This window comes from Monocercomonoides exilis (genome assembly GCF_001643675.1).
Source record: "Monocercomonoides exilis strain PA203 chromosome Unknown scaffold11-1913109, whole genome shotgun sequence".
NCBI classification, from domain to species: Eukaryota; Preaxostyla; order Oxymonadida; family Polymastigidae; genus Monocercomonoides; species Monocercomonoides exilis.
The window spans coordinates 1,049,612-1,070,627 of record NW_027150556.1 but is presented as its reverse complement, the minus strand read 5'-3'; the positions used below and the strand labels follow the sequence as shown (position 1 = coordinate 1,070,627).

At 37.2% G+C, this 21,016-nt stretch overlaps 3 protein-coding genes across 3 annotated transcripts; 1 reads left to right on the top strand and 2 right to left on the bottom strand.

The window, feature by feature from the left end:
* Positions 1 to 35: 35 nt before the first annotated feature.
* On the bottom strand, positions 36 to 430 carry MONOS_17274 (uncharacterized protein; the record flags this gene model as incomplete). Its single annotated transcript, XM_067870178.1, has 2 exons — positions 36 to 257; positions 308 to 430. 2 exons carry the CDS (start codon positions 428 to 430, stop codon positions 36 to 38), a joined length of 345 nt encoding a protein of 114 aa, XP_067731626.1.
* Positions 431 to 888: 458 nt separating this feature from the next.
* MONOS_17273 (uncharacterized protein) lies at positions 889 to 2,590 on the bottom strand (the record flags this gene model as incomplete). The annotated part of the gene is made up of 5 exons (XM_067870177.1): positions 889 to 1,052; positions 1,170 to 1,466; positions 1,678 to 1,776; positions 1,846 to 2,243; positions 2,451 to 2,590. The coding sequence occupies 5 exons, from the start codon at positions 2,588 to 2,590 to the stop codon at positions 889 to 891; spliced, it is 1,098 nt and encodes a 365-aa protein (XP_067731625.1).
* A 10,628-nt stretch (positions 2,591 to 13,218) lies between these two features.
* Positions 13,219 to 20,547, top strand: MONOS_14225 (uncharacterized protein; the record flags this gene model as incomplete). Its single annotated transcript, XM_067867009.1, has 1 exon — positions 13,219 to 20,547. The coding sequence occupies one exon, from the start codon at positions 13,219 to 13,221 to the stop codon at positions 20,545 to 20,547; it is 7,329 nt and encodes a 2,442-aa protein (XP_067731624.1).
* Between the last annotated feature and the right edge of the window lie 469 nt (positions 20,548 to 21,016).

Sequence of the window (21,016 nt, the reverse complement as noted above, 5' to 3'; positions counted from 1 at the left end):
CAGGCGAGCTCTCCCTCGCGTCAGTCTCATTTGGCTCAGCCAGAAAGCCTCCAACAATCTGCTGCTGTTGCAGCCCCAACAACCTCATCAAACTTGCCAGCTGCAGTCACTTCGTCTGTTATCATCTCCACCACTTCCTCCTCATCTCTTTCATCAGCTCTGTCTGCTCCTCTTTCCTTCTCCACTGCTGATGCCCCACCGCTTCTCATTGGAACATACTCTTTATCTTCACACACCTCGTCGCAGAAGCGCTTCTTCTATTCGCCTCCTCGTCTGTTCAAATCCACCTCTCCTCTTGATGATGTACCTCCACCAATGCCTTCGTCACACTCTTCCCATTCTTCGCACAAGTGCTCTTCTTCTTCGCATCAGGAGATGAGGCGGTCGATGGAGCTGCACAAACACCGTAAAGCCAATGATACAAGCACATCTATGAGCGACTTGTCAGAACACACGCATTTGACATTCAGTTAAAAGCAGGTGCTTCCAGAGATGCATGTGCTGAGGCCGATGAAGAGAGAGAAGAAGAGGAATGTGACAGATGAGATATTTGAGATGATGAGGAGGATGTGTTGAAGGAACAGACACTCAAAAAATAGAAATTGACGAAGAAGAAGAAGAAGAAGAAACAAAATTGTGATGAAGATCTTCTGCTGCCATCTTCAATGCCATGGAAGCATCCATAGGAACAACCGCTGAGAAAGCGTGGTCGGTTAGAAATGGCGTTCGAAGCATCACAGCCGTATTCACCAATCATCTGCACAGCATTCGACTGTCTTATCTAAATAAACTCCTCTTCTGAACCGAGCCTCTTGTCTGACGTGTTGAATGAATCCTGCACCGATCCTTCTGCACCTCTGCCTCCATTCACTCACCAAGCCATATCAGCTACGTATCCGCATCAGGCGCCCCATCAAACACACAGTCAAACGCATGCACTGATAGTGTCGCTGAACAATTGCTCAGAATCTCCTTCCCTTCACCTACTCCAGCTCCTTCTCTGCTCTGCCGTGAAGCTTCAATTCCCTTCTCAGTTGAAAACTTCACCTTCACTGAATCATCCATGTGCAATACCTAACAACGCTGTCACTCCACAGCACAGCAGCCGCGGCTTCATCTCAATGTGCGCATTCGCATAGCGGATCAGCTCATCTTGGTTATAAAAATACCACAAGCAGGCTCGTGCTCCTCTGCTTTGTACATAAAACGTTTGACAAGCGCACAAAACTCGTCTGCCAAGTCTTCTACAATCGTGTGCTTCATCCATGCCACCCCACTGTTGCGTATAGAACCAGAATCTCGCACAGCTCCAGAAACGACTGCTTCTTCGATGTTGTGCTTCTGCTGTGTTTCCGTTCGTTGATTCTCGACGCTGCACGACTTCTTGGCTGCAGCATCTTCAGCTCGTCCAGCATTGTCACCGACTGCCCATCTGCAATGCACCGCTTCATTATCCACGCGCTCCCCTTTCGCATCGGCACACAGATCATCAGCCCGCCACCAGATTAAACAGCAACGAGTTTTCAGCTCTTCTGCCTTCGCTCGACCTCTCCTCCCCTTTTCTTTTCTTCTTCTTTATCCTTTCGTCGTCCTCTTCTTTTTTTTTTCAACAAAACAAACAACTTTCTTCCCCAGCTTTCTCATCGGATATGTCTTGTTTCTCATTCATCTCCAAACCATTTTTCGACATTTCCACCTGTACCTCATCTTTCTTTTCTCCATCTGAAGTAATGCCCAAAGACCCATCTGCTGCTTCTTCTTCAACTCTCCTATTCCCTTTTTAAATGCCATTGGACGGAGAAGAACTGCACACTTCTGGTTCAACTGAATGCTGCTTGTCTGCACCCACCTCAGCATCAGCCTTCACAAACCTCAGCCCACTCAGCCCAAGCGCCTCCACAACCAGCGGCGCAATCGCTTCTTCCAGCTTCCCCTGGTTCTCTTTGATTCTCTCCACAAACTCTCCGTGCGCTGTCGGATACCCGCCTTTCTCCTCATTCCCATCACCTCCCTCTTTCCCTCGATCTTCTTCTCCCTCTTCTTCTCCCTCTTTGCCTTCCCTTTCTCCTTCCTCTGCCTCTTCTCGCTCCTCCAGCACAGCCAGCGCAATCGCTGCTGGAGGCAGAACCACATCTTCCATCCTCAGCCCCGCAGCATCCAACCCTTTCTCCACAATCTCTCCCACTTCACACACTGCAATCCCTCGACCCATTACTTCGTCGTCCAGCTTCACCGCCACACACCTCGACTGCAGATATCGCCATATTTGCATTGAAGGGCCAAACTGATCGTAGATCGATGGGAACACATTCACATCCACAGCAGCAAAGATCCGCTTGCTCCCCGAATTCGTGCCCAGCGAATCAGCAAGCGGCGGAAGTGGCTCCACCAGCGGTGCCGAAAGCATCGCTGAAAGCGCCACATCGTATGCACAAACAACACCCCCATACAGTACCGCCCGCCGAGCCACAACATATCCCCACAGCGCCCGAGGCGACAGCAGCAGCTGCAGCGACAGAGGCATGTTCCACCCATACACCCCAGCTGCCTCAGGCACCAAAATCCGCAGCCGTCTCTCGACATCTTCCATATCTACTACATATGTGTATTACGCTGCAACCTCCGAGGCATCCGAAGGGTCAATCGCATGCGCTGATGACGAAGATGAAGATGATGGCTCATCATTCTCTGAAGATTTCTTCTCTTCGCTTTTCCGCCTCCGGAATGGCGAAGTTGATCAGCGTGCTTCTTCAGTTGAAGATGGTGAAGAGGATGAAAGTGCAGAAAGAAGAGACGACTGCTATACTGCCTCAGCAATAAGAAACTTTAAGAGATACTCCATTAAGTGAGCAATAAGTTCCAATAGAAGCACATACAGCATCCACATTCGCATCAAAATGGATGAACAGCCGAAAAAGCCTGCTTTCTTTATTCAATTTGAAAAGATTGAAGCAGAACATCTTTATATAATGCATCTGTATAAACTGAAAGGGAGAAGGAAAAGGCACATAACGAGATGAAAACAAGTTGTTTGACGCAAACTGTTTAAATATTAATATTTGAAAAGATAACATTTTTGAGTTTGTTGCAAATGGAGATTAATTTTGAAAAAAAAATGTATCATTCCACAATTTTCCTATATTATATTTATTATTGCTTTTTATCACCTCCTTTTTGAATAACTTTCGATTGTTACGAGTGAAGTTTTGATAAATCTTTCCTGTTAAAAAATTTCTTAAAAAAAATTCAAGAATTCAAGCAAATTAATTTTGTTTGGTTCACAACAAAAGAAAATAATAAAAACTTAGATAGCATCCATAAATTCATAACGAATATTCGAACTAATGAAATGAAATTGAAGAAATTAAAACTTATCTAACATTTGATTCAAATAGCTCGTAAGCTATAGCAAACAAAAGAAAATTCTATTTTATAATCAACGTTCGATATGTTAACATCAGATTTATGAAATGTTTTTCTATGATAAGATGAAAAAACTGACAATATAAAATATTTGACAATAAATGATGGGAACGGAATGATCACTATTTTTTGATCATTTTTGATCTTATTTTCAGATCAGTTAAACGTTTGCGACTTTTCAAAAAGAATGACCCATATTTTGCTCAAATTTCTGTTTCCTCTCACGAATCTTCTTAAGAATGTGTGAAATAGTTTTATACAGAAATAGATTTCATATTAGAAAAGTTAAGTGAATGTTAACAGAAATTTGAGCAAAATATGATATTTTTGATTTATTTGAAAATTAAACATTTGCGATTTTTCAAAAAGAATTACCCATATGTGAATGAAAAAATAAAAAAATAAATATTTCTCGAAAACGTGTTTATTTCTGGAAAAGAAGTTCACTCGAAATAAATATTGTCAATCAACTCCCTCATGATTTTTATTCTGGAATTTTTTTGCTTTCTTTCATCTCCAGAATTATCATCAAAAAACACTTTTTTCATGGACTTTTTCTTTTCTTTGGTTTTTCATCCTCTAACAATTTTTTTTCCACAGTTTTTTCATTATCATCATTCATTATCTTCTCTTCTTTCATTTTCTTTTGATTTCTCCATTCATCCAAAAAATCTTGGTCGGCAATTATTTTTCTATGAAAATCAAATCTATGGTTCTTTTTCTTCAGTGTGACAGAAGGCTCATCAGGTAAAGTGGATAGAACAGCATGCCATTGGTTTGATAACACTCCACTTTTGACAAACGAAGAAACAATTGTTTCAGGCAATAATACTGTTTGCAGAGCCTGAGGACGGGCATCTGCAATTGCTTTTCTTCGAAGAGAGACAGATGAAGAAGAAGGAACGACATATTTTGTGTAAAAACATTTTTTGAAGACGGCAAATACTCCTCGGTCGAGAGGCTGAGTGAAATGTGTGCTATGAGAGAGGAATGTTACAATGTCGATAGAGGAATTTGGAAATATTTGTAAAATATCGGACTGGACCCTTGACGGATGAGAGTCCAGCAGGAGAAGGCATCTTTCTTCATCTTTGTTCAAAAGAGTTCGTCTTTCTACGATTCCTTAAGGGAGAACATCTTCTGCGTATCTTCTGAATATTGCGTCGGTCATCCAGCCATCGTTATCTTCCCAGATATTTATTGTTGAGTTGAGCATCACACGCAGTTAGGCTGGAATCTTCTTTGAAGGCATTAAAACGATACTTAAAAAAGAATAACCTTATGCAGAAGCTGCAACGCACAACGTGGCGTTTTGCATGTTCATGGGCGTTTTGTTAAATCCAGCTGGTGAATCGGAAGGATGATTAGCAAGCTTTAAAGTGGAATCTGAGAAGTGGAAGGGAAAATTCGTCGGTGTTGAGTATCAACGAAGAAGAATACTTGTTGTTGTTATGAAGATGTTGAAGAAGTTCATATAAAGGCTGGAGAGTTTGTTTGTTTGACACAGCTAATCGTTGAATGTCGACGTTAAGTGGAAGAGATACTTTAAGGTGTGGATTCCTTTTTATGAATGAGCAGGGCGATGACTTAGAAATTTCAACTTCTTCTTTCTCTTCTTCAAATAGTTTTTTTTTTGTCTATCAGAAATAACAGATTCCATCTTAAATAAGACAACAATAAATTTTTATTTGTTTAAGAATGAATAAGCAAACCAAGTGTTTCATTTGAGAAACAGAAATGCTCACTCCACTTGAACTTTCGCAGAAAATAACATCCTCAACTGTTTTCTTTTCTTCGTCTGTTAACAACTCCAGGTGACCTATTTTGTGGACTTATCTTCAGTTTTCCAAAGTTGTGTTCGCTCTGTTAATAACAAAACGGCTGAGCCCATGTTGATTCACAACATAAACTATCATTGCCTTCTTATCCATGACAATCTGAGCAATTCGCTCAGAACAATTTTCTATTTGCCTATAACCAAATGACATCATTTGATTTCTAATATTTATTAATCCTTGTTCTGTACTATTTTTCACAGCACTCATAACAAATAAATTCTAATAATGATCTAATTTTTATTTTTAAAAAAAATATTTTTTGAAATGAAAAAAAAAATTTTAAAAAAATTTCGATCAAATTCTAACTTTGTGATACCCCTTGCTATTACCTAATCTCATCAGGGGAGGTACAAAACAGAGATGGAGGAGCTAACCCCCAAATCTGCCAATTTCACAGATTAGGAATAGTTATTAAATCTGAAATTCTAATTGATGACTTTTCCTTATATATCAAAAAAATGATAAAATATCCAAAAAGTGGGTTGATTAAACTAATTATTAAAATTTTTGTCCGGATAAAAAAAATGTCCGCATAATAAAACCACACTATCCATATTTCCTTCTCTTCCAACTGCCTCATCAATTTCAACTCATTTTCATGATCCTTCTAATTTTGGAATCATATAATTCCGTATTTATGAGCAAAAAACTCGAACAACGCTTGTCCAATAGCCCATGGTTGGATAAGAAACATCTGTTAGTAAATTCGTCTCTTTTCAAATCCAATTCCAATCCAAAAGAACAATAAACTCTGCAAAACAATATTAATCGGAAGTTTCATTTTGGAAAAAATGGAATTTAAAAATATTGTGGTTTTTTTTCTTCAAGTTTGACACCAAAGATATTTATATCCTTCTGTTTCCTCCTCAATTCTCCTTTTATTTCTGCATTGATGGCAATCCTTATCAGCGAATTCTTTTAAACGTTGGAAAACCCAATTCCACGTTTCTTCTTCATCATGGAAGATTGTATTCAATAAAAATTCTATTTGATTATTTATTTCCTCTTCAGATCTTGTCATAAAAATCTTTTGATCATAAACCATTGATTAGAATTTATTCTACATTTTCATAAAAAAATTTTGACTTCTTTCAAAGACTTTCCGATAACAGAAAATTAACAAATTGGATCAATAAATAATGCAAATGACTTTCACTATTTTTTTGTGCAAAATTGAGAGATCCGATACACTTTCATTTTCCCATTTGTGTAAATTTTTTTGAAAAGTTCCTTTTGATTAATTTTCAAATAAAATGAAAATTTCATATTTTAATCATATTTCAGTTCCTACTAATAAAACTTTGCTGTAATGGAAACAGAACCAAAACAGCATTATTATTTCCATTTTTGTGAAGTTTCGTGAGTGGAAACAGCAAATTGATGAAAATATGAAATTTTAATATTATTTGAAAATTAAATAAAAAGAACTTTACAAAAAAATTTAGATAAATACTTGATTTTTCTGTGTTAAATAGCTTCGTATATAATAACAATCGTATACAGTCACAAAAAGTTGTGCAAAATCCGTTGTTATAATGTCAGGTTTTGAGCGTATTTGTAAATATTTTATCACTAACCCTTTCTGTCTTCAAATACAGTTTCAGAAAGTTTCAAAAAAAAAATGAGTTGAAATTTATTATTGAGATCAAGAAAAAATATGCAGGGAAATAAAGTTTCAGTGACAAAAGAGTTTTGTTTGAAAAGAGCAAATTTTTAAAATAAAAACACACTCTTGTCTTTTTAAAATTGCTGTTGTTTTGCGATCCTTCGTCCTTATTGTTTGGATTTTTTGGGAATGACAAAAAATTATAATGGACACGATCTTTTCGTCTTATTCGTCTTTAGCTTATTTCGGAATTAAAAAGCGAAGTATCTTGGAAACGGAACATTTTAAAGTCTTCTTTTTATTTTGTTTTAATATTTGAAATCTATTTTTGAAAATCTATTTTTTATATCTGCAAATGCTAATATTCTTTTTATTTTTGTTTATTTACAGATTTTGAAGGATCGAATAAGCAAAACAGAAAAATATTTACTTTTTTGTCTGTTCATTTTCTGAATTAGATATCAAGAAGGCAGGGAAGAATGGATATGGGCGATTAATTTTGATATCATATTTTTTCAAACAAAATTTTCGGTACAAAAATATTTCATGAATATTATCAAATGAACATTGAAAAGTGAAAAGGCTTATTGAATGCATTTTAATCTTTGATTCGGAAAAACCATTTGTTTCAAAAAACAATTATCATGCTTTCTCTCTTTTGAATTTAAATTTTTCTTTCAAAAACAAACAATCTTTGAAAAATTAACACCCAGAAAAAATATATGATTTCAAAAATAATCACACATATGTTCGGATGGAGGGAAGAAAAAGAAAATGATGTTGATGATGATGATGAAATCGAAGATGAGATAAATCTTTGTTTCATTGCATAACAGTTCAATCCAAATTTCTTTTTCAATCATGTATTTGTTTAATCACAGTAATGCATTGAGTTGAACTGCAAAACATGCAAAAGGAGTTGATCGTCTTCATTCATTCTTAATATTTTTGAATTTTAAATATTATTTTTGCTATTCATTCAGATATTTACAATCAAAATAAAGTTTATATCGTATTTAAGTTTTTTTTTTTGCATTAATTTTGTTGTTGAATATTCAAAAAATGAATTGTGAGTATGTTAACATGTGCAAAACTTTAACGAAAGAATTTGAAGGATTTCTTTTGAATGAAAAAGTGTTCAAATAATCGTTCAAATATTTGTTACCTTCACAATTTGGAGGAAAGAATTTTCTCCGAAGACTCCAAGCACTTCCATCTCTTTGCATCTGCGTTTGCGATTGGGTTTACATAATTAGCTTTATGATTAACAGCAAAATGACTGAATCCAGATTTATCCAACCCTGAATATCCCTTTTACAGTCCGTAAATATTCTGGTTTTTTGAAGGACATGCTGTTTTATTGTTGAATGGAGTACTTATTTTGTTCGTTTAATTACAGGAAGCAAAAAATTATCTTGATTTCATCCCTTTCTTTGCAGTCCGTTCTGTCCCTCCAACAATCCAGCACTGTTTCTTTTGTCTTCCTTTGTTATATTTTAATTTGGGAGAAATTGCATCATCAATTTCGACTTCTTTGTCGTCCCCTCCATGTTTCAAAGGTTTAATTCAGAAATTGATGTTTTTTTATTTTCTGAATGAATTGTTCATTCGACTAACAGCGAAAATGGATTTGTTGCAAACGATTGAACAATTAGTCTGAGACATGCCTATCTTATAGTATAATGCCATTTTACATATATTGCATGATTTGTATCTGAATTTTGAAAAATTTGTATTTTCCAAACATTTATTTGCTGATTCTTTCATCTAAATCGACTTGAAAAATCATGGAAACATAAAACTTTATTTTTCTTTGACATTTATAATAATATCTATCTTGATCCAGTATTTTGTTCTTCATCATCCAATGGATCGAATCAATTTCAGAAGAAAATATTTTGAACAATTGTTCGAAAAATGCTGTGCTGTAAACTTTCGGCCACATTGCAAAAGAAAATGATTCAATTTTCAAAACAATATTTGACTTAAAAGGGAATTGAAAATAATGTGTGCTCACAAACAATTATACTATTATTAATTTAAAATCAAACGAAAAAATGGTAATTGCACAATATACGACCGTTAATAAAAATTTGAGAGGATGATTATTACGTTATTGTTAACTGTTTTATTAAGTTATGATGTCTTTCTTTTGTGCGGAAACATTATTTACAAATGAATCAAATTATTTTTTCCCTCTAAATTGGTATTGATCAAAAATTTTTAACATCAATTAAATTCAACAATAATCGAAATAAACATATTAATAATTGAAATACTACAAGAATGCACAAAAATATGCTTTGAACATATTCTATTTTATTTGTTCCCAATTTAAATAGAGCATTTTTTAACCATTTTAAATATTATTTTCATTTTGAAAAAATAGTTCAATTCATTCAACAGAATTCAACCCTAACAAGTTGATTTTGGATAAAACCCTAACAATATTATAGCTATAAAAAAAGCAAACAAATAAATACCCGAAAAAAATCATTGGTTTCAATCTTAATTGAAAAAGATCTTTGAATTTCACGAAGATTGAAAATAACTATATCACAGTTTCCGCACACAATAGGCAGAAAAAACTTATGTGCACAATATGTTGTTATCAGAGCTGTGACAAATGACAATTTTGTGACCGGTCGTATCTTGTGCATTAACCGAAAAAATCATTATGAATAGCAAAAATAATATTTAAAATTCAAAAATATTAAGAATGAATGAAGACGATCAACTCCTTTTGCATGTTTTGCAGTTCAACTCAATGCATTACTGTGATTAAACAAATACATGATTGAAAAAGAAATTTGGATTGAACTGTTATGCAATGAAACAAAGATTTATCTCATCTTCGATTTCATCATCATCATCAACATCATTTTCTTTTTCTTCCCTCCATCCGAACATATGTGTGATTATTTTTGAAATCATATATTTTTTCTGGGTGTTAATTTTTCAAAGATTGTTTGTTTTTGAAAGAAAAATTTAAATTCAAAAGAGAGAAAGCATGATAATTGTTTTTTGAAACAAATGGTTTTTCCGAATCAAAGATTAAAATGCATTCAATAAGCCTTTTCACTTTTCAATGTTCATTTGATAATATTCATGAAATATTTTTGTACCGAAAATTTTGTTTGAAAAAATATGATATCAAAATTAATCGCCCATATCCATTCTTCCCTGCCTTCTTGATATCTAATTCAGAAAATGAACAGACAAAAAAGTAAATATTTTTCTGTTTTGCTTATTCGATCCTTCAAAATCTGTAAATAAACAAAAATAAAAAGAATATTAGCATTTGCAGATATAAAAAATAGATTTTCAAAAATAGATTTCAAATATTAAAACAAAATAAAAAGAAGACTTTAAAATGTTCCGTTTCCAAGATACTTCGCTTTTTAATTCCGAAATAAGCTAAAGACGAATAAGACGAAAAGATCGTGTCCATTATAATTTTTTGTCATTCCCAAAAAATCCAAACAATAAGGACGAAGGATCGCAAAACAACAGCAATTTTAAAAAGACAAGAGTGTGTTTTTATTTTAAAAATTTGCTCTTTTCAAACAAAACTCTTTTGTCACTGAAACATTTTATCTCAAAATATGCACACAATTCATTTGATATTGTTTTTCAATGCATTATTCATTCTAGAATATTTATTGGCATAAAAACTTATTCAGGTGAACAATTCGAAATATTAAAAAGAATTCAGCATGAACATTGATTGATTAATTCAATAATGAAAAAAATTTGTATTCATCACATTGAATTGATGCAAGAATATTTTCTTGATAAAATAATGCATAATTAAACAATGTGAGGTGAATTCATTTAAAAATTATCAGATTTCAATGTTGATGATTTCTATTCAGAAAAAAATTCTCATGTTTGTTTCTGATTAATATTTAAAGAGATTCGATTTTTCATCATTTTTCACAAATATTGACTGAAAATGATATTTTTTCTAACTGTCTATCACTCATCCAGCAACCAATTTGTCTCAAAAAATTAAAAATTATCAAATAATTCTCAAATTGATAAATTTTCAAGCAAGAAGTTCATTTATTTTGAAAAATTTATCCAAATTTGAATGATTAATTGAGTAAATTTTCTGAATCAAATTTGAAATACATAAAGCGAATTATTAATTTCGTTTTTGAATTATTATTGGTGTTGTTCTTTAAAGTATTAATAACCTGAGAGTTTCTTCAAATGAGAGAAAGTTGAAAAGATAAAATAAAAAATTAAATCGTTTAGTTTTTGGATTGAAAAAGAGAGAATAAAAAGATTTAACAAGAATAAAAGAAAAGAGCACACAAACAAAATTCTTCAACCATGAAGGTTGTGTTGTTATGAAATAGTTCACAGAACATTCTGAGAATTCAAGTTAAGTTGTCATTTGGCTTTTTCAAAAACGTAAAAAAACAGAGTTTATGTTATTCATATCTCATCTCTTTTCTCAATAAATTATCTAGCTTGCTATTGTCTTGTTTATTTACTCACTCAATAAAAATTATCACAGTTTTGAACATCATCGATTCCATTAAAAGCGACTGAATTGAAAAAAAAAATAACAAGTATGAAATCTCAACTGATTTTTCTTTTCAAAGAATAAAAAGCAGATGAAATGTTGCATTGGTGGTTTAACGGGAAAAAAATATAATAAACAAGCAGAGTTATTTTTTTTCAAAAAAGAAGAAGATAGAAGAAGAAGCGACAAACAACGAAGAATATTTGCCAAAGATGATGAGCTCGAAGTGACTTTGTGCTTCTGTTTGAAGATATGAGGATGAGTTGAAACGAAGTTCTTCAATGTCTCAAATCGAAAATCTTTGTGCATTCCTTCTAAGAAACTTCATCAAATGGCATTGGTCGTATTTGTTTTTCATTCGTATTTGCAAAACGTAAGTGAGTTTTCTTTTGAAAATGCTCTGTAACTCTTGAAGTCGTCATTGCAAACAGCGATGAACCCTGCTTTCATCATCATTGGAAAAACATATAGATAAATTGGTAGGCATAACGCTTTTTGGCTGGCTTTTGTGATGATTTCTCTCAAGTCAAAAAGATAAGAATTCCACAATAAAATCATATGATTTCCAGTGAAAAATGAAAATGGAGAATGGCTTTCTGAAATGCTTCGAGATCGTCATGCTTGTGGGTTGAAATTTTCGAAATGAGCGTTCCATTTGTTTCAAACAACATCCAAACAACAAAACACTTCATCGTTCCACATTCTGCATGCACTCAAAATGAAACCATGAAATGAAACGCTTTCAAATGCACAACAAAATGTTTTTGGACAATAAATTCATTTTTGAGTTCTTCTCATTGATTGTCAAACAAACGCAAAGAAAGAACAGAAATCAGGAGAATAATTACTGTTATTATATAAATGGATCAGAAGTTCTTTATTAAGGTTCATCTAACAAAATATGTTCATTGCACAATGACGAGTATCATGCAAAAAGGGATGTTCATGCATTGCCAAAAATCGTTTGATTGAAAAATCATTTGAAACCCATACTCACACTCAGAATGAATTTGATGTTTGTGTTTGCGTTGATTGTGCTGTTGAACAGCTTTGAGTCATCTCACAAACGCAAACACTCTGACTTAACATCCACTGAAGATGTCCATTTTTTTCATATCAGGAAACCAGAATCGACTTACGAACATTCAAAGGAAAATTCTGGTGGAACTGCTCACAACAGACAAAAAACAAGAAATAGTCTTAAAGAAGATGAAACAATTTGTGAAGATTCTGCAGAAACGAAGATGATATTGAAGGAGAGTGAAATCGATCCAAAAGAGAAAAGAAGTGAACAAAACGATATGAATTGCCATTTGAAGAATGAGAAGAGTCAGTTGAAGATTGTTGGAGATTCGGAAAGTGTTTTTCACAATCCAAGATCCACTGTGATGGCGATGGTCAATTTTGGAAATTCGAGTTGTGAGATGAAATATTTGGTGTTCATCAAAGAAAAGAGAAGATCGATGATTCTCGTCAACAGCTTGTCCACCGTTCTTGTCCATTGCTGTTCTGTGCATGATCATGGAATGTCAGGTGGTCATTTGTTGAGGTTGAATGAAGGTCATCTGATTTTGAGCAACATTTCTTATTGTGTCAACCAATTTGCAGAAATTTGTGAACCGCTTGTTGGTTGTGACGGAAAGAGTTTTGGACATAAGAATAAGAATCTGAAGATGTTTGATTCTGATTTTTCTTCATTTGCTTTGGGAAGATCAATTTCTCTTTTGGCAAGCACAGGCATAAGGGAAATAGCAGTTTGCACCTGCCATTTTGCAAACATCTCACAAAGTGCGAGAGGCCAAAGCAATCGATGTTCAATGGGCAGTTCAGAAAATGAATATCGTTTCGAGGGATGTTTTGTGGAAAAAGTTGACTCGCCACTTGGAGGAGGACTGGTTGAAGGGATGCGTTCAGAATATAATCACTTTTTGGCTCTGAATTCGTCGTATTCGCAATGCGTTCGGAGAGAAAATGCAGAACCAGTGATTGGAAACAAAAGCATGGAAAGTCAAGTTGTGAACTCAGGTGATGCAACATTTGAGGATTGTGATTTCAACAACCTTTCAACTGAAAATTCATCGCGAACAAGTGGTGGAGCTATTCTTTTCACTTCTTCTGGACTCTTAAATGTCACCTTGTGTAAATTTCATTCGTGCCATTCTTCTTGGTGTGGTGGAGCCATTTCATCCAGAATGAACGGAAAAAATTTTGTCATCGCATCTTCTGTATTTGATTCTTGCACAGCTGATGCTTCTGGAGGATGCATTGACTTTATTTATGTCTCAACACTCTCAATGAAAAACACAAATTGCTCCAACAGTTCAACCAAACACACCGGAGGTGGGTTAATGATCCAGGAAAACGAGAATCAGGGAGTTATTGAAAGATGCAACTTTTGTTGTTGCAGAAAGAATACAACATATTACAACGAAGGGGGAAGTGTTGGCTTTTATAATGATGTTTCTGCCATTTTTACTGATTGTTCAATTTGCAGCGGATACAGCGAAAGATATGGAGCAGGATTTGGATGGACCAAGGGAACAGGAGTGAGTGACATTCAGATTGTGTTTTGCTTTTTTTCAAACAATACAGCTGCAAATATTGGCCACGATATCTATGCTGTTGAAGGGTGGACAAACATCACTGAAAATTCTTTTGTACTTTGTCGTTCAAGCACAGCTGCAAACAGCAATCGAGTGGTTATAGGAACAACAGAACACGATGACTGGATTCCAAAAGTTTTCTTCAACCCAGTGTTTGTGAACTCACAGGAAGGATTGGATCACATGGCCTGTGGGTTTGTGAGAGCAGGAGATGAATATGGAAGGAGATGCAAAACAATCGAGTTTGGAATGAGTGTGCTGGATGGTGATGGAAGCAGCAATGAAGTGATCGTTGAAATAGGGAATTATGAAGAAAACAAAATTGATGTTGGAAAAATGAGGATTGCATTTGAGGGGAAAGACAAGGCACAAGTGGTTGTTCGCAACAGATCACCAAATGGAGAATCGTTGGTGGCCATTGGAGCTGGAGTGGGAAGTTTCAGAAAAATCACATTTGTTTGTGGAGAGAATCCATCGTCTCATCTGATGGAAGTGTTGGCTGAAGAAGGGATGTTGAAATTGGTTGAGTGTGTGATCGCCACATTGAATAACGATGAAAGTTGTGATTTAATGGCATCACTGATGATTGTCCAAAAGGGGTCTGTCAGTTTTGATTCTGTTGAGATCAGTGGAATATCATTTTCATCTGTTCCAGCATTCGATATCACAGGCGAAAGTTCATTGTCTTTCCAGATGAACAATGTTGATGCACATGGGATTTCTCGAGCGAGTGGAGATGGGAGTGTGATTTGTGGGAATCTGGGGAATGGGATGAATGTGAATATTTCAGGGGGAATGATGAGGAACTGCGGGTGTGAGGATGGGTGTGGAGGAGGGATGTGGATTCAACTGGATGAAGGCTCGAAGATGGAGATCGGGAACGTGTCAAGTGAAAGTGGTGATGAGAATGTGGAATGTGTGACATTCAGCAGTTGCAGCTGTGTGGTGAAGGGAAATGGAGTTGGAGGATATGGCGGAGCTCTTTATCTGGATGTTGTTGATGAGAGTTGTGCTTTTTGCATCCATTGTGCTCGTTTTGAGGATTGCCAGGCAGAAAAAGGGAACAGCATATTTGTGAATACACAGTGCCTGAGAGATGTTGTGAGTCGCATCACATTTGGCTTTGAGCACGAAGGCATGACAGACAGCGACTTATTGGGATTTGAGGATGGGTGCAGAGAGGAGTGTGTGCCACTTCTTCCATATTTGATGGAAGCAGGAGATGTTGGATTTGTGGGAGGAGAGAAAAGCCTGGACTTCAGCAGATGTGGATTGGAGCAGTATCCGTGCTCATCGATCAAGAGAGTGGTTGAGCTGTGGTATGGGGCTGTGCCACGAACAATCCGAATCAAAAACATATTTGTGCTCTGTGAAGAGGTTGTGATGGAGAGCCAGTTTTGGAATGTGACAGGCACAATTGGTGACACTGCTGTTGAGGTTGTTGCGCCTCCTGCTCTTCAGCTTGATTCAGAATGTTTGATCAGAGTTTCATCCGAAGCATTACTGAAAGATATGTGCTTTTCGCTTCCATCAGCGCTTTCCCCAGCCTCTTCATTCATCCTTTCCTCTTCAAATGCTTTGAGTGTCAGTGATTGCTCGATTGAGCCTGCCATCGGAAACTCACTGAATGAAATCGAATTCTGTGTTTTTCAGATTGATGGAGGAGTTCTGCACATGACAGGCTTCTCGAACAAAGGACCATTAAACACCTTGTCAGACCCAATAATCAGATGTGCTGGAGAAAGTTCAGCAGAATTTTCAAATTGTGTTCTCACAGGAATTTCGAGGAGAAATGGAGGAGGAAGCTGTTTGGAAAGGAGTTGTGACAAAAAGGAAAACGAGAATTCTGACACTTCTATTGTTAATGTTATAATAATCACGAATTGCACATTCAGTGAGTGTGGTGTTGAGGAGAAAGACGGTTGTGGTGGAGGAATGAAGATATCGATCGGCAAAGATGAAGAGGTTGTGATCAATGGGTCAACCACATTTGATGGTTGCAAGACAGAGAATGAAGCAGACTCAAATGGAAGAGGAGGAGGGATGATGATAACTGTTGGAAGTGGAGGGAACTTGAAGATGAAGGAAGTGAAGTTTGAAGGATGTGAAGTGCCATCAGGCGAGAGTGATGAGGTGGAGAGAGGATTGGGAGGAGGAATGTTTGTTGAGCTTCCCAATCAATTGGGAACATTCATTTTGGAAGGAATGACATTTGAGAGATGCAATGCGTGGAAAGGGAAGAATGTATTTGTTTCAGGTTGGGATCTGAGAGAGATTGTGAACAAAGAGTGCTTTAAATGGGAGATGAGTTCTGAGAAGTTGAGATCGTTGGATGAGTTGTGTGGATGTGAGAGGAAGACAACAGGAGAGGAGGGATATGTGATTCCACTGGTTGTGTTTTTGTGGGATAATTGGAGTGGGGATGGGTTTGTTTCGAAGGATAAAGGAGGAGACTTCAGTAAGTGTGGGTATTCCGAAGCACCATGTTCATCAATTGATCATCTTGTTTCATTGAGATTCGCAACACTTGAAACAATAGAATTAACGATCATTGTGTCAGGCTCAGGATTGCTTCGAAGTTCAATATCGTTTTTATCATCATCATCATCAAGCACACCAGTTGTGAAGATTGAAGGGGAGATAAATGGAACAGTTTTGAGGATTGCAGAAGAGAAGGAAACAGATGGAGAAAATGGAGAGGCGATGGTTGCTTCGGAAGTGATCCTCTCATTTGTGAATGTTTCATTTTCTCTTCCAAATGTGCTTGTCCGCCATCTGTCTTTCCTCAAATCATCATCAACGAATGGTGCCCTTTCTGTGAAAAGCTGCTCATTTGTTTGTGAGGATCCTTCAAAAGAAACGTGTTTCTGCTTGGTGAAAGTGGATGGAGGGAGTGTGGCAATTGAAGATTGTGCTCTGAAAGAATTCCATTTTTCACAAGGTTTTGTGGAATTGTCTTCAGATGTGAAAGTGGCAGACGTGATGAATCTGTCAATCACCAACACAAGCATTTCGGGAAGGAGTCTGATTTCGCTCAGTGAATCAGCTCTCTCATCAGCCAGCTTGTTGAAAGGAGCAAAGATGCTGAGAAGCAAAGAGAATGGAGATGGAGTGATGTTGCTGAGCATCAACAGCTCATCATTCGCAAGCATCACATGCAATGATAGCAGAGCCGCAATTCTGAATGATGGCTCATTTGATGGTGGAATGAAGTGCTGTGTGGAAAAGTGTGTGATGACAAAGTGTCTGAGCGAGAAGAGTGAAGAGGGAGGAGGGATGAAAGTGAGTCTGAGGAGCAGAGGAAGCGAGCTGAAAGTGAGTGGCTGCTCGTTTGGGATGTGTATTTGTTCCATTGTGAAGGGGAGAGGAGGAGGGCTGATGATCGATGCATCTGGCCTGGGTGAAACAGAAGCAGACACAGAGGATGCACCGCCTTTGGGGATAATGATCGAGAGCACCAGATTCACAATGAATGATGCATTTGTGGGGAAGGATGTGTTCATCCGGTGCAAGTGGATTGAAAAGCAGATCAATGAGAAGCTGTTCTCGCTGGACTTCAGCCAGGATGCTCTGAAGTCGAACAACTCGATTTGTGGAAGCGACGAAGAGAAAAGAGATATTGATCTGATCCCGCTGATCACATTCTATTATGGCCAGCAGGTGTTTGTGTGTGTGAATGGGAGGGATATCAGACAGTGCGGAGAGCAGACGAATCCATGCAAAAGCGTCAGCCACGGAGTGTCTCACATTCAAAAGGGGATCATGAATGTGATTTTTATTGATGGAGAAGGGGACATTGGAGGAGAATGTGTGATGGGAGATGTGAGTGTGAAGCCAATGAAAAAGGTGAAGGCAACAGTCCATTTCAATGCAACTGTTCAAGAGATGGGAAATGAAGGGAACATGGTCATGTTTGTGAATGAGTGTGTTGTGGAGAGGTGTGTGTTTGAGTTTGGAGAACAGTTTTCATCGAGTCACAGCTGCATTATGAAAGTGAAGAACGGGACAACAGAGATGAGTGAGTGCGAATGCTTGTCATCTGCAACAGAATTGACCATTCACAGCACAATAATGGGAGTTGAAGGAGGAGAGCTGGAGATGGACAAGTGTGTGTTCACGAGAATGAAATTGTCTGTGCCTTTGATTGAATTCATTGGGGAATCGAAAGCAGTCATATCAGAAACAAAAATTGATAATATGGAATCGGAGGGAAATGTGATTGAAGTTGGAGACAGAGCAGAAGTGGAGATGAAGGAGTTGGATGTTCAGAACATCACTTTCTCAAGAAGTGGAAGTGTGGTGAAAATGCAGAACTTGGCGAAGAATGAAGTGCTATCGAACTGTTCATTTGGAAAGTGTTTGAGCTCAAAGGAGAAAGGATCGATTGTGTCAGTGAGCAAATGTGCCAATGTGAGGTTTGATCTGTGCAGGTTCTCTGGAGATTTGGAGGAAAAAGCAAGCGAAGAAAAGAAAACAAATGGAAGAACAGAAGAGGTTTGCAAGTGGAAGGGATCAGTTGTGGATGCCATTTCAAGCAGTCTGACAATGAAATACACCACAATCAGCAACTCGAAGAAAGGAGGGCTCTCTTTGTCAGGTGGAAGTGTTGTTATTGAGAAGGGAGAATTCGAGAACAACAACCCCGATATTGTAGGATATCCATCAGTGCGAAGGAATGCGATCTGCACAGGGAATGGGGAATTTGATGTTGTGAGTTTGAAAGGAGGAGATGGATTGAAGGATAACACATCGCTTTGGATATTGGATGAGGGATGCAAATTGGGAGGGATAGCAGGAGAAAGAGCATCTCCCTTCTTTATTCCAATTCTTGAAGATGTGAAGAAAACAACCCAGCCATCAGACGAACTGAAGTTGATCATTCATGGGAAGCTGCTTCTGCCTTGTGATTTGTCTGTGAAGATAAGCATGAAAAATGGAGATGAAGAGGAGATCATGAGAAAGGGAATTGATGAAGAAGGCTATGTGTCAGAGAATGAAATTCATTCAATTATTTCATCTTCAGAATTGGAGGAAGTGAGAGACGAGACAGAAGTGAGCGTGTGCATTCTGTTTGGAAAAGTTGATTCTCCTTCATCAACTGAGTCTTTCATTCTGAAAAATGGAAGTGAAATTAAGGCCAAAGGAGATGATAGAATTGCTGAAGGGGGAAAAGAAGGTAAATCTTATTGGTTGTTGATAGTTTGCGTAGTGATTGTTGTTGCACTGCTTGTAGTCATTATTATTCTGGCAGTTCGATGGAGAAGGGCAAAGAACGAGAATAAAGATCTGAGAGAGATTGTGAATGATAATATTAGAAAAGATCCAAAGCTAATCGAGATGGTGACGATGGAGATGTCACCTGAAGATCAGTGGAAGAGAGCGGAAAAGGAGGCAGAGAAGAATGAACAGAGGATAAAGAAGAGGGTGTATGCGAAAAGCTTGGGACATTCTGAATCATCGGAGCATTTATTGAGTGAGAGTGGCTCGACAGAATATATTCTGGGGAAGGACTCAGACAAGATTCCAGAATGGGTGCTGGAGAAAGAAGAAGAAGAAGAGATAAGGAAGAGAACACCATCTCCATCTGTCTCATCCACTTCAACCACTTCAACAACTGATTCAGATTCAACCTTTGTTCGTGGAGAGGATCTATGTCCAACCACTTCATCCATGTCCAATCTGGTGGATGCGATGGCATGTTCGTCTCCTCATGAAAAGCTGATTGTTGATTTGAGGGATTCGCTGTTCATGCTGCTTCATGGGAGGAATGAGAAGAAGGAGATGGCAATTGGAAGTTTGCAGGAGAGGGAGGTGACAGCAGCTCAGATTTTGTTCTGGTTGGCGAATGGAGCACTTCATTCGTTTGATGAAATGGAAATTCCACTTCAATCACTTTCTAACCTGAGTCCTCACATTGTATTGTTCTCCGAGCATATGGTGATCTGCATTGTGATACATTCTGACATTTTGCTGGATGATGATTCAGAATCATCATCCATCTCTTCATCAACTGTTGTGACGTCTGCCAGTGATGATGATGACAACTCTCTCCCCTCATCAGCATTTGAGGAAGAGGACGAATTCAAAAAAGAGTGTTTGAGATGGAAGGCACCAGAACTGATGATGAACAAGAAGTTGGGGGCAACAAAGGAGTCAGTTGTGTTTTCTATTGGGATGATGCTGTGGGAGTGCCTGACTCTGCAAATTCCATTTGGAGACTATGAAGCAGAGACGGCTGGGCAGAAGATTGTCCATGGAGAAAGGCCGGATGTGAAGAAGATGGAAAGCGTGAAGTTTGAAGGCATTGCGAGGAGCTGCTTGATGAGTGCTGGAGAAGACAGGCCGAGGCTTGTTGATGTTCGTCGGATGATGTTCGAGAGGATGCCTGGGGCAGCCATGCTGATCACTCAGTCAGATGCCATATGTGACAGCGATGATGGATGCGGGGGAGACAACAATGTTGGAGGCAGAGTTGGGGACGGAGCAGACAAAAGCCAAGTGAAGAGAAAAATCACAGAAGTTGAGAATGAGAGAAATCAATGAAGTGCTTCCAAGAAACTATGGAGAAAAACAGTTTCAGTTGGAATTTATCAAATGCAAGAATTGATGGATGTGATTGTGGATTTGGGTGTTTGTGTGTTTGTGCACTTGGGTTGCCTCACGGAGGTGCTGTGCAAGTGCAGATCATCCGCTCTGTTGTTTTTGTTTGTTGTGTTATTTTCACATTGTAATTCTCTTCTTGTTTTCTTTCCTTAATCAACTCAATTCAATGCTTTTTCTTTTTTGAAATGAAAGAAATACACATCTGAGAGATTTTTTTGTGGCTGCCGTTTCAGATGATTATTTGCCACAATAATCGAGCAAACGAATGATCGGTCAAGCAATCATCGATGCACAATTCAAATGCGTTGAAGCAAAATCAAGTGATATTGTGTGTTTTCAGAATGAATGATTGATAATAATAATTTTTTATTCCTTTGACTGGTGATCATCAAAAAAACATTTCACTTGA